Source organism: Budorcas taxicolor, chromosome 10 (genome assembly GCF_023091745.1).
Source record: "Budorcas taxicolor isolate Tak-1 chromosome 10, Takin1.1, whole genome shotgun sequence".
In the NCBI taxonomy this organism is placed as follows: Eukaryota; Metazoa; Chordata; class Mammalia; order Artiodactyla; family Bovidae; genus Budorcas; species Budorcas taxicolor.
Genome location: NC_068919.1, coordinates 8,038,450 through 8,052,308, shown reverse-complemented (window position 1 = coordinate 8,052,308; position 13,859 = coordinate 8,038,450). Strand labels below are relative to the sequence as shown.

Here is a 13,859-nt window from a genome sequence, read left to right as displayed (position 1 = left end):
ATGGACTGTAGAGTCCGTGGGGTTGCAAAGAGTTGGACATGACTGAGTGACTTTCACTTCACAATTAGGGGGAGGCCCCACAGAGAGGCGGTGGTGCACAGACACCTGGGGGCTTCTGAGTGCTCTGAAGAGGTGCTGTGGAATTGCACCTGGACCTAAAGTCCTGAGATTGGGGTGCTCGGGAGCGGACATCCACTGCTTGCCTATAAAGGTTTGTGGAGTCAGTCTCACCTCAAAGACAATCCCCCCATGTGGTTGTCAGCAGAAAAACCCAGGTCTACTTCTGCTTTGCATGCAGAAGATCCCAATTTGTGGCCAGAGCAGGCCTTGTGTCTAGCGAAGACTTTGTGACAAAGACGTCAACACACCACCCGCTAACCTGCATGGCAGCTTGAGGTGCCACTTAACACTAGCTACATTTCATAAACCCTTTCTGGGGGTGCATGCGCCATGTCAAATGCTATATGCTTATACATACATACATTATAATCAGTGTAACTATGTGTTAATAGGGAATTATGTGTTAATGTATATTATTCATTTACTACATTATGTAATCATTTAAGCCTCATGATAATCCTATAAGGTAGGTACTATAATTTCAATTTTACATATGTGAAAACCAAAGCATAAAGAATTTTAGTGACTTGAGTAAAATCCCTAGCTAATCGGTGGCAAAGCCAAGATCTAAATGGTTCCTGTCTGTCTCCAAAACTAAGAACTTAAGCGTCCAATGCTGTGTCACGTGCTACGGCCACAGCTACATCGGTAGGGACAGCAGGGGGCAGCCTGGTCCTCCTCGCTGACAGGGTCTGCTCCCCCAGCTGGGATGAGGGCACACAAGGCCTGGCTTGAGTCTCATTCTCCCTATTTTTTTTTTTTTTTTTTTTTTGCATAGGTAAGCTCTTTTTTTGGGTGACATGCTCCATGTCAAATGCTATACACTTATATATATACACATAGTATAAAAAAATAGAAATTCAAAAAAAGTGAAAAAATAAAACAATGTAAATCCTATTCACTCCATGCTACTAAATTGCCTCATTAGAGCTGAAGAAAAATATTCCCCAAGGTAGGGCCTTCGGTTCTCTGAGCCTTCCCTGGGATGGCATAGCGTTACCCTCTGTGCTTTATGGATGCCTCATGTAACTCACCTTCATCTGATCCTCACAGCAACTGTTAGGGGTGGTGATAATGGTACTTAATTCATAGGGCTGCTATGACTTATTCCGAGGACTGTATTAGGTAATATACATAAAGTACCCACTATCATGGGTGGCAAACAACAGGTGCTAAATAAACGTTTGCCATAGCCAAAAATGTTATTCCTGTTCCAGATGAGGCCATTCCTGGCTTGTGAAGACCAGTACAAACAAGATGCCCACTCCTTTGGGGCTGGATTTGCACCTAGGGACATGGCAGCCACAAGTGGCTAAGTCCCAGGGAGCACCAGGAGACAGTTCTTCCCGTCCACCCAGTTCTTCCAGGGTGGCCAGTATCTACGGGATACCTCACAACCACAGTATGAGCTCTGCAGCCAGCTGAAACCCTCTGCTCTGCAGTGGGGCCTGGCCAGGTCAGTTTCCTCCTGTGCCTAGAACAAACCAAGCTGGTGCCCATGTAGCCCTGCCATTACCTGTTTGCATCATCCTGCTCCCACCCATCAAACCAACTTGTCCTTACCCTTCACGAACTGCTCCTGATCCACCTCCACACCAGCCTGTCTTCAGATTCCAGCCCACAGCAACCCCAACCATCTCCGAGTCACTCTGAGCATTCCTCGTTTTGACATTTGGCCACCATACTCACCTCCACTGCTGTGGATTTTACGTGGGAATGCCCTCTGTCTCAGGAAGTTTCTAAGCCTCTTGAGGACAAGGACAGACCATTCGAATGGCATCGTGTGTCCCTTGGATTCCCCCCTTCCCCTCTCTCCCCAAACTGGTCTGTAAATTTAAAAGAAACACACCTATTATCTAAACAGAGTTGAAATTATATATATGTATATATTCTTTTTTGAATTCTTTTCCATTATAGGTTATTATGAGACATTGAGCACAGTTCCCCATGTTATCTAGTAGGTCCTTTGGGATTAAAATATGCACACTACTATACAAAAAATAGACAACTAACAATAAATAAATAAAAAAACACACCTACTAAGACTTACCATGTATTTCTGTGTTTTCGCCTGGTATAAAACATCCTGGTAGTGCCGGGCAAAGTCAGGATCCACATTTTTAATCTTAGCAGTGGGTAATAGCAGGCTGTCTAAAGTTCTCAGAGGATCCCCTTCATCAATGGCTTCATTGATGTATCCCACAGCTACAACTCCTAGAAAATGAAGAAAAAGAATTCCTTTAAAGTCACAGTACATCATAAGTTTTCTTGAATCACCTATAGCAAAGATCGAGTTAGAAAGTGGGGCTGGGGAGACCACACATCCACACAAACTGCAAGAGCTAATAAACAACTACAGCTAAGGCTTACATGGGCTTTCCTCGAAGCTCAGCAGGTAAAGAATCCGTCTGCAATGCAGGAGACCCCAGTTTGATTCCTAGGTTGGGAAGATTCCCCTAGAGAACGGATGGGCTACACACTCCAGTATTCTTGGGCTTCCCTGGTGGCTCAGATGGAAAAGAATCCGCCTGCAATGTGGGAGACCTGGGTTTGATCCCTGGGTTGAGAAGATCCCCTGGAGCAGGGCATGCAACCCACTACAGTCTTCTGGCCTGGAGAATCCCAAGGACAGAGGAGCCTGACAGGCTCCATAGGGTCACAAAGACTGGGATATGACTGAGCAACTAAGCACAGCACACAAGGCTACATAGTAGGTCAATGTACAGAAGTCAACTCCTCTTTCTACAATTGCAATGTGCAATCTGAAAATGAAATTAAGGAAAAATTCCACAATAGATTCCAATTACAAATAGATGACAAATAGAATAAACACTTAGGAATGAATTTAACAGAACAAGGATATGACATATACACTGAAAATTATGAAAGACCATTGGGAAAAAAAGATGACCAAAATAAAGGGAAAAATTATCCCACGTTCATGGATCAAAAGGCTTAATACTACTAAGATGGCAGAGATCTCCAAATTGATCTACAGATTCAATGCAACCCCTATCAAAATTCCAGCTGCCTTTTTTTTTTTTTAACAGAAATTGACCAGCTGACTCTAAAATTCATACGGAAATGCAAGGGGTCAAGAAATAACCAATGTAATGCAGGCGGACAAAAAACAGCATAGGAGGACTCTTTCTAATTTCAAATTTACTACAAAGCTACAGTTAATACTGCATGGTACTGATATAAACAGAAATCCATAGGTGAATGGAATAGAATTTAGAGTTCAGAAATAAACCCTTACATCTAGAGTCCACTGATACCTGACCATGCCACAGGTGAATAAGTCTTCATAGCAAATGGGCACTGACAACTGAACATCCTCTGCATAAGGATGAAGTTGGACTCCCTTCATTGCATCACACACAAAAATTAACTCAATACGGAATACAGATCTAGACACAAAAGCTCAAACTATAAATTTTTAATGTCTTAGAAGAGAAGTAAGGGTAAATCTTTGTGGCCTTGTGTTAGGCAATACTTCTGACCTATAAACACCAAAAACATAAACAAAAAAAGGAACAAAGGGATGTTGTAAAAATTAAACCTTTAAGAGGTACACACTATTATGTATAAAATAAGCCACAAGGATATACTGTATAACACAGGCCATGTAGCCAATCTTCTAAAGTAACTATAAATGGAATGTAACCTCTAAAAGTTGTGAATCAATCTATTAAACATCTGTAACATGTAATGTGTACATTAACAATAAACATCTGTAACTTATATAATTTGTACATCAACTATAATTCGATAAAAAATGATTAAACCTGTTATGCTTCCACGGACACTATCAAAGAAATTATCTACAGAACAGGAGTAAGTACAAGTTCTGTATCTGATAAGAAACCTTAGGTACCTGATACACAAGAATAGCAAACATATAAAGAATTTTTACAACTCAACGATAGAAAAGAAAACCCAATTTAAAACAGGTAAAGGACTTGATCAGATATTTCTTTAAAGGAAATATACAAATGGCAAATAAGCACATGAAAAGATGCCCAGTATCACTAGTTATTGGAAAATACAAATGCAAAGCACAACAAAATACCACTTTATAACCACTAGGATGGCTATATTGAAAAAGACAAATAATAACAAGTGTTCTGAGGATGGGGCGAAACTGGTGGTGGAGATGGAAAATGGCAACCACCTCGGTAAACAGGCAGCTGTAGGGAACAAGGTATAAAGAAGGTTGAGAAGTGCTTGCAAACGAGACTCTCAACCAGGGCTGAACATTCTTGCAAACGAGATGTTCTGCCCAGTGTAGGGAACTAGGTATAAGGAAGGTTGAGAAGTGCTTGCAAACGAGACTCTCAACCTGAGCTGAACATTCTTGCAGACGAGATGTTCAGCTAAGAATCCTGTTTGTTCCCGTGGGAAAAGAACATTTCTTGCACACAAGGATGTTTCTCTGATTCCTCAAAAGGAACAGACCCTGGGACAAAACGGATTCTAAGTTGATAAAGAAGTTCCCCAAAACACAGTCTTAGCTGCAGTAAATAAGTCAAGGTAAAGGTTATCTCGCCCTGCGCCTGTGCACTGTATAGTCTCTGAATCATAGTGCTTGGCAGCTTGCCCTGTAGCTTGTTGTGCTAGGGATATAAAATAAAGTAGCTGTAAGAAGCAAGGGTTAAAAATATAAAGATTTAAACCACTCTGCAGTGTTAGTGTTTCATTCCGTCGACAGCAGGCAGCTCTTTAACATATTAAGCATCCAGCTTCCATATGATCCGGTAGTTCCACTGCTAGGTATATACTCAAGGGAACTGAAACCTCATGGCCACACAAAAGCTGACACATGAATGCTTATAGAAGCAATATTCACAAGAGCTAAAAAGTAGAAACAACCCAGATACCCATCAACTGATAACTGGATCAACAAAATGCATACCCATGGAACAGAATATTACCTGACCTAGAAAGTAATATTGGAGAAGGCAATGGCACCCCACTCCAGTCCGCTTGCCTGGAAAATCCTACGGATGGAGGAGCCTGGCAGGCTGCAGTCCATGGGGTTGCTAAGAGTCGGACACGACTGAGCGACTTCACTTTCACTCTTCACTTTCATGCATTGGAGAAGGAAATGGCAACCCACTCCAGTGTTCTTGCCTGGAGAATCCCAGGGACAGGGAAGCCTGGTGGGCTGCCGTCTCTGGGGTCGCACAGAGTCATACACGACTGAAGTGACTTAGCAGCAGAAAGCAATATGAAGTATAATGATCCAACACAGATGGACCTTGAAAACCTTATGCTGAAAGAAAGAAGCCAGACACGAAAGGCCCCATACTCCATGATTCTCTTTATATGAGATATCCAGCATAGGAAAATCCGTAGAAACAAAGCAATTAGCCGTTGCCAGGGGATGGCAGGGTAAGGAAGAGGGAGTGACTGCTAATGGGTACAGAGTTTCTTTCTGGGGTGATGAAAATGTTCTGAATTTAGATACTAGAGATGGTTGCACAATTTTTAAAATATATAAAACCACCATAAAAACACAATAAAATGGGGAAGAATTTTATGGTATATGAATTATATCCCAATAAAGATGTTGTAAAAACAGGAGATAATGTTGGCCCATGGAACTTGTTAGTTCAGTATCAACACAGTTTCTCTAGATTTGAATAAAAAGAGAAAGGAAGTACTATGAAAAATAAAACAGGAGATAACTTGACATACAAGTAACAGCTCATTTCTAGCATAAGCCTCACTTAGACAATAATGCCAAGTACTGCTACTGGACGGAATCAGAGAATACCAGGGCTAGAAGGATTTACCGTAAAGAGGTACAGAAAAGAAAACAGAATTGCTAAGAGATTTGGATATGCATTCTATTATTTGGTTTACTCTACTTCACCACTTTGTAAAGAACACCTAAGAGACACTTCAAAACCAAACAATTCCCTATAGTGTTAGCAGAGTGACTTTCAAGATTAATATAGTCCATTTCTGTCCAGTGAATATTCCGTGAGGATGAAAATGTTTGGGCCATCCAGTATGGTAGCCATTAGCCACATGTAGCTAATGAGCACTTAAAATGTGGCCAGTATAACTGAAGAATTTAAAATTTTATTTACTGTTAATTAGTTGAAATAACCACAGGAAGCCGGCAAGTGTAGGTAGGTTCCATAGAAATCACCAAAGTCATGCATGTTTGGGGAAATTTTTAAGGTCCAAGTATGGCTAATTAACATCACAAATTCTCTAATACCATCTGGGAAAATAACATCTGGAACCGTTTGGATGTACCAGAGGATGAATAAGCATACCTACCAATTCAAACTTCTACTATCTCTACTATACACAGGATCTTAGGACAGAGACTGACAGGTCCAGGAACGAAAAGCACAGAAGCCACGTCATGCAGTTGGAAACGTATTTGAAAGTTTAGCAGAAAGGACCTATTTGGAGGCTGCTTCTCAATACTACATTATTCTTAAAAATAAACTATAAATCAGTCATACTATAGTGTATGTATGCATGGGTATATTGTTCATGAATATACATACACAAAAGTACACACGGACATGTACATACCTTCACATACTAACAGGGGGCTTCTGCTTCCCAGGTGAGTGCTCATGGACAAGAATTACTAAAGAAACTAAACATTAACAAGCAGTAAGCTTAGAAAATAAACATACTTAAAGTCAAACATTCTCTCATTCTGTCAGTTATTTTTCATCAAAAACAGAAGCCACTCTATGAAGTATGATATGCTATGAAACAGAATATATTCTTTTAATTTTTAAGAAGCATCTTCATCTTGACATTCAAATTAAGGTAAATTGTTTAGCTAAGTATCTCCTGAATAAAAGACCCCATAAAGACCATTGCTAAGAATGAAAAAGTCTATAGGAGGAAAGGGACTTTCTAAAATGCCTAGAAATTATCCAGATTATAATACTTCAGTATGTTGGAAGAAGCAGCAAAAATACTTCTCTAATGTGCAAGTTAGGTTATCTCAAAACATTGGAAGAACTTGGGAAAGTCCAAGTACTAGCCACATACACGTCATTATCACTTCACCCTGTAAAGTTTATAAACTGGAGAGCATGGAACACTTATGTCAGTCTCTCAACATCCCCTTGGGTCTACTGTTCTAAATATTTTTAAACATCCCACTCAAAAATGATCTTTACAGAACTACATCTGAGAAAGAGAATGCGTGTACCTAACGGCCGATCACCTGGGAATGAGTGCCGTCCAGCTGACTTGATTGAAATCAGCTGCTTAAGTTTTTGGTGTGTTTATAGGAACACAAGCTGCTGATGTCATAGTCAATGACCTCACAGGGGCTGAAAACCTTCCCAGAAGTCCCCTAGGCACATCTGCATCACGTCCTCTGTTCATACATAAAGAGAAAATCCCATTTGGGCAAAGACTGTTGAGCCTCAACTCATGGCCCACTTATTTGAATCATCATATGATACTATAACATTCTAGTCCAACAAAAGGGTGGGCATTTCCTTAAAGATGCTGTCAGTATTTGAGATACTACCATCTCAGTGAGATAACTGACAAAGAATGGTACCTATCAAATTTAAAAAGCAAAAATTCACAGGAAGGAAACCTTGTCTAAGCTCTCTGGTCAAACTAATGCTCCACTAAGGTTCGACTGGGGAAAGTAAACTTTCCATTAAGACATCAGCAGAGCATCCAAATCTGAGGTAATGCATTTAACAGCTTCTCCACTCAATTCAGCTTTCACATTTCCCATCAGCAGCATACCTCATCCACACCACAATTTAGACATGGGATTAGACCCTGGAGTGTGTAGCAGGGGTGAGGTGGGAGAGCAATGCACTTTCAAGATGTCCATGAGAAGCTCTCGCGTCTTTCAGATGATTTAATTTCTATATTATGCAATTCAGGCCTGGCAACAGTATATTTAATTCAGTTTTTAAAGCAATCACCTAAACAGATGATATCCAACTCAATACTTCAAGTGGGCTAAGTCGTGTCTGATTTTGCAACCCCATGGACCGTAGCCCATCAGGCTCCCATGTCCATAGGACTCTCCAGGCAAGAACAATGGAGTGGGTTGCATTTCCTTCTCCCAATATTTCAAGAACTTTAAGCAAAGATATTCCATTTTGACAAAACGACAAACCAAAACAGAGTGAAATTAAATCTTTTATATTAAGTCCCCTAGAAAGGAAATATTAGTCTCTACATGGCTAAACTAAGATCATGGCATCCGGTCTCATCACTTCATGGCAAATAGATGGGGAAACAGTGGAAACAATGGCTGATTTTATTTTTCTGGGCTCCAAAATCACTGTGGATCGTGACTGCAGCCATGAAATTAAAAGACATTTGCTCCTTGGAAGGAAAGTTATGACCAACCTAGAGAGCGTATTCAAAAGCAGAGACATTACTTTGTCAACAAAGGTCCATCTAGTCAAGGCTATGATTTTTCCAGTAGTCATGTATGGATATGAGAGTTGGACTATAAAGAAAGCTGAGCGCTGAAGAATTGATGCTTTTGAACTGTGGTGTTGGAGAAGACTGTTGAGAGTCCCTTGGACTGCAAGGAGATCCAACCAGTCCATCCTAAAGGAGATGAGTCCTGGGTGTTCATTGGAAGGACTGATGTTGAAGCTGAAACTCCAATGCTTTGGCCACCTGATGCAAAGAGCTGACTCATTTGAAAACACTCTGATGCTGGGAATGATCGAGGGCATGAGGAGAAGGGGACATCAGAGGATGAGATGGTTGGATGGCATCACCGACTCAATGGACATGGGTTTGGGTGGACTCCGGGAGTTGGTCATGGACAGGGAGGCCTGGCATGCTGCAGTTGATGGGGTCGCGAAGAGTCGGACACAACTGAGCAACTGAACTGAACTGAGATGGCTAAAAGAAATGTGATAATTGCTGAATGATATGTCTCGTGGAGAATAACATTATAGTACAGCTACTTAGATAAATGCCACACAAATCTAAAGACATTTTGCTTAAAAGTATTCATCTAGGACTTCCCTGCTAGTACAGTGGATAAGAATCCACCTGAAAATTCAGGGGACACAGGTTTGATCCTTGGCCCAGGAAGATTCTACGTGCGGCGAGGAAGTAAACTGAATGCCCCAACTGCCAAGCCCAGACACCTAGAGTCTGTGCTCCGCAACAAGAGAAGCTTTCTCAATGAGAAACCCAGGCACCACAAGGAAGAGTAGCCCCTGCTCACCACAACTAGAGAAAGCCTGTATGCAGCAACAAAGACCCAGTGCAACCAAAAAAAAAACCAACCCAAAAAAGTATCCACCTACAAGGAAATCACTGGTGGTCCAGAGGTCAGGACTCCGCGTTCATTGCTGAGGGCGCAGGTTAAATCCTTGATTGAAGAACTAAGATGCCACAAGCTGTGTGGTATGCCCCGCCCCCTGCCCCTGCCACCTGCCCAATTCACCTACAAAAGACCACTTTCTTTTAAAGTTATACACATGTTACAGTTTCTCTTTTCCTGGTAAAAGCAAAGGCTCTATCTGATAATCTGGGACAAAAAATGGCAGGTCCCTCCTGCCCCTTGTCAGTGTCAAGAATGAGAATAAAACTACAGGCAGCACTGGGAATTGATACATCTTCACTTGTATTAACAGGACATATAGAAATCACCAAAGCAAACTTGGATTGCACATACTGTCACAAAGAATAAGGAAAATGTTAGAAAACAAAGATGCAACATAATTTTGTGCTTTGCCAACATTTGAATGGCCTTAGCCAAAGTACCCAAACCATGGCTTCACCCTGCAAGTGTGGAGCTAGGGGCCAAGGAGGAAGGCAGGAGGCTGGGGGCCTGAGCTTTGCAACACGACACACACACCAGTGTCATGCCCCACCCCCCGAGCCCCCACTGATGATGCTGAGCATCTGCTTAAATTAGTGCTTTCCTCACAACTAACATCTGGCAAGAACTACCAGCTCCCCAGCCAATAGGCCAGAAAAGAGCCGAGTGGAGAGTCAGCAGGGATCCCCAAACGCAGAGAGGCAGCAGAAAGTCCTGCTGTCACAAAAGGGGAAACAGATCTGTAGACAACTCTTGAAAAGGACAAAATGAAAAAAAGTTCAGCAATCAGTCTAACAGTGGCATCTAAGGTACACCACATCCAAGCAGCGCCCTTGGACCCTGCTTTCTACAAGAGGTCTAGAGTGAGAAGTTGTTTAGCCAGTAAGTAAACCTGGCCTTGATACTGCGCACAGGGCTCATAGAAGTCATAAAGAAAGCGAAGAAAGCTCTGCAGATGCAATGAACGAAATTAAATGTTTTATCTTCAGTGACTGTAGTATAACAAAATGAGATACAGTATTAGAAGACCCGATCTAAGAACTTAACCAAAACAAACTAGAACAAAACATTGTAAACTTCTGTGATGTTTATAAAGAGTAAGCATAGAGCTTAAGCATTTTAATCTTTTTTATGCAATTTTTAAACGTTCCTTTTCATTTACAGGTATTACACAATATTGGCTTTATTTCCCGTTGTTCTAAGTACATTCTTAAGCCTATCTTATACCCAATAATTTGCACTTCCCGTTTGCCCCTCCCACCTTCCCTCTCCCCACTGGTAACCACTAGTCTGTTCCACAGATAGAGATCTGTGAATCTGCCTCTTTTTCGTCACATTCACTAGTTTGTTATATTATTTGGATTTCACATATTAGTGATCTCATACAGTATTTGCCTTTCTCTGTATGACATTTCAGTTAGCATAATGCTCTTCTAGCCCATCCATATTGTTGCAAATGGCAAAATTTTATTCTTTTTTATGGCTGAATAGTATTCCATCACACAGACAGACAGACAGACAGACACACACACACACACACACACACACACTACATCTTCATACATTCATCTGCTGACGGAGACATTAAGGTTGTAAAACCTTACGAAAATAAACTAGGACAAAACATTCTGAGAGCTCCTAAGTTCTAGAAACACAGCAAATCACCATGATTTGAGATCATAAACAGTAATTAGACTGTGCTGTAATTTCTTCTTAGAGCAGGAATATGTGTCATGCTGCTGCTGCTGCTAAGTTGCTTCAGTCATGTCCGACCCTGTGCGACCCCATAGATGGCAGCCCACCAGGCTCCCCCGTCCCTGGGATTCTCCAGGCAAGAATACTGGAGTGGGTTGCCATTTCCTTCTCCAATGCATGAAAGTGAAAAGTGAAAGTGAAGTGGCTCAGTCGTGTCCGACTCTTAGCGACCCCATGGACTGCAGCCTACCAGGCTCCTCCATCCATGGGATTTTCCAGGCAAGAGAACTGGAGTGGTGTGCCATTGCCTTCTTCAAATATGTGTCATATTTCAGAATAAGACCCAAATGAAATTGAGTGCTTAGAAAACTGAGTTCTTTAGAGTAGTCATTTTTCAAGTGTGTGTGCTTAGTCACTAAGGCATGTCCAACTCTTTGCGACCCTTCGGACTGTAGCCCACCAGGCTCCTCTGTCCTTGGGGTTTTCCAGACAAGAATACTGGAGTGGGCTGCCATTTCCTTCTCCAGGGGATCTTCCTGACCCAGGGATCAAACCTGCAGCTTTTCTGCATTGCAGGCAGATTCTTTACCTGCTGAGCCATCAGGGAAGCTCAAGCACCAGGAAATTTTAAAAGTTAGCACTTGTATCTATGTATTTTATTCTATTCTTATCTGTCTTATGTTCACTTTGTAATGTTTATAACACATTGGGATAGTAGTACATAGGTAACATTTATATATAAATATATATGTACCTGTAAGAAGAATGTTTTCTCATAGGGCTCCATGAGCAAAAGATTGGCAGCCCTGAGCTAGGTCTGTGCTGTCCAGCTACCTCACTCTCCCACCATAACTAGAGAAGGAAACTCTTCCATACTTACGGTCATTCTCTTCTTGAATTTCGACATTAACCATATCGATACAATTCTGAATTTCATTCCAGCTTAAGCTATCTTGCCCTTGGGATAAGGCTTCCAGTTTAATGGAGAGAAGTGCATTTGCATAACTGTAGAAGAGAAAACAGGCATGACACCTATCAGAGAGGTTCATTCTTTGTTCATGTTACGCATCTTAAGTTTGACACACGTGGCCCAATGTGATGTTATGAAGTTAGACAAAGATTAGAAAGGCAAGTAAAACTGTCTTGCGCAGCTCTGTCAACATACACCAAGCTCACTTAGACTAATAATGTTGTTTCTGTCCTTCAAATACTTCTAGGCACAAATGTGTTTTAATAAAGAGCTCCTCAAATTCCAATCTTGTATTTATCTCAAGCAAAGAAACCTCAACATCCTTAACTTTGTGAAGTTACTAGTTTTTTTTTTGTAACTATTTTTCCTTCCCTTTGTATGTCTTGGTTCTGCTCAGACTCCAGATGACTACTATGATGTAAAATTCAGAATTACCATGGCTTCTAGTCTTTCCATCAAGGGTCCTTTTTTTTTTCCCTCTCCTTCCTTGGCCAAATCCAAGCCTAGGGAGCCCCCGCCACCCCCTTTTTTTTTTTTTTACTGTGACCCTAACATAGCTGGGTTACCTTGTAGCCTAAACCAATGACAAATCAAGTAAAATGCAACTGCAGTTCCAGAAACCTTGGTGAAGATCGTGCACCTTCACTGCCTGTTTTCTTGACAAGGTGGTGCGTGAGTTGAACTAGAATGTCCTGGAATTCCTCTTCACCTGTCCACTCCTCAGGCTTCACACAGCTACTACCTTGCTCCTGTGTCTGCTCCCTGTCATCCCACTCTTACACCTCAATCAGACCCCTGACCCTCCTCACCTTCTGGAAAACAGAACTTGGTTGATGCGCTGATTATTTCTCTTGTCTTGAGAAATTTGGGGTAAAAAGATAATCCGATACTTCATCTTGACATATTACTAAGAGACTTTCGTTTCTTAGTCATCAGTTTTCCCATTTGAAATTATAGAAACAGTGTTACAACCATAAGCTAACATGAGTAAGTTATTCCAGGCCAAAGTGTAGAAACCCAATAGTTTAATTTGCTTGTGCATCTTTATACCAAAGAAGTGAAGCTCAATCCTCTATGTATATACTGATTCACTTTGCAATTTGACTTCTGAATAGAACCAACAGATTTATAGCAGAGGTTCAAAGAAGTAACACTACATTGAATCTATAACTGTTTTCTCATTGTGACAGGTTTTCTCAAAGTTCTGCACACTCCAAGGTGACACTGAGATGTCTTCCATTGGGTGTAGCTTGAAAGAGAAAAATATCGTTCAGAATAGGAAGTGGTGGGGAGGACTCATTTTCTGTGTCTGAACAAGGCATTACCAAACACAGCCTTGAAAGTGTCTCGAGGTCCTGTGTGAGATTCTCACCTTATCAAGAGTTATAAACCTAAGAAAATACTTTCCTACACTTGCGTGCATGCTAAGTCACTTCAGTCATGTTTGACTCTTTGCGACCCTATGGACTGTAGCCCACGAGGCTCCTCTGTCCATGGGGATCCTCCAGGCAAGAGTACTGCAACGGGTTGCCATTTCCTTTTCCAGAGGATCTTTGCAATCCAGGGATTGATCTGGGTCTCTTTCATTGCTAATGCTGCTGCTGCTAAGTTGCTTCAGTCGTGTCCGACTCTGTGTGACCCCATAGACGGCAGCCCACCAGGCTCCCCCATCCCTGGGATTCTCCAGTCAAGAACACTGGAGTGGGTTGCCATTTCCTTCTCCAGTGCATGCAAGTGAAAAGTGAAAGTGAAGTTGCTCAGTCG

The 13,859-nt window shown here is 41.6% G+C and overlaps 1 protein-coding gene across 1 annotated transcript in view; it reads right to left on the bottom strand.

Moving 5' to 3' along the window:
- IQGAP2 (IQ motif containing GTPase activating protein 2) overlaps positions 1 to 13,859 on the bottom strand; it is a 258,660-nt gene that overhangs the window by 88,727 nt on the left and 156,074 nt on the right. The window contains exons 11-12 of the mRNA XM_052646137.1: positions 12,006 to 12,130; positions 2,171 to 2,334 (exon numbers count right to left, since the gene is read on the bottom strand). Coding sequence (XP_052502097.1) covers positions 2,171 to 2,334; positions 12,006 to 12,130 — 289 coding nt within the window. The remainder of the gene's footprint in view (positions 1 to 2,170; positions 2,335 to 12,005; positions 12,131 to 13,859) is intronic.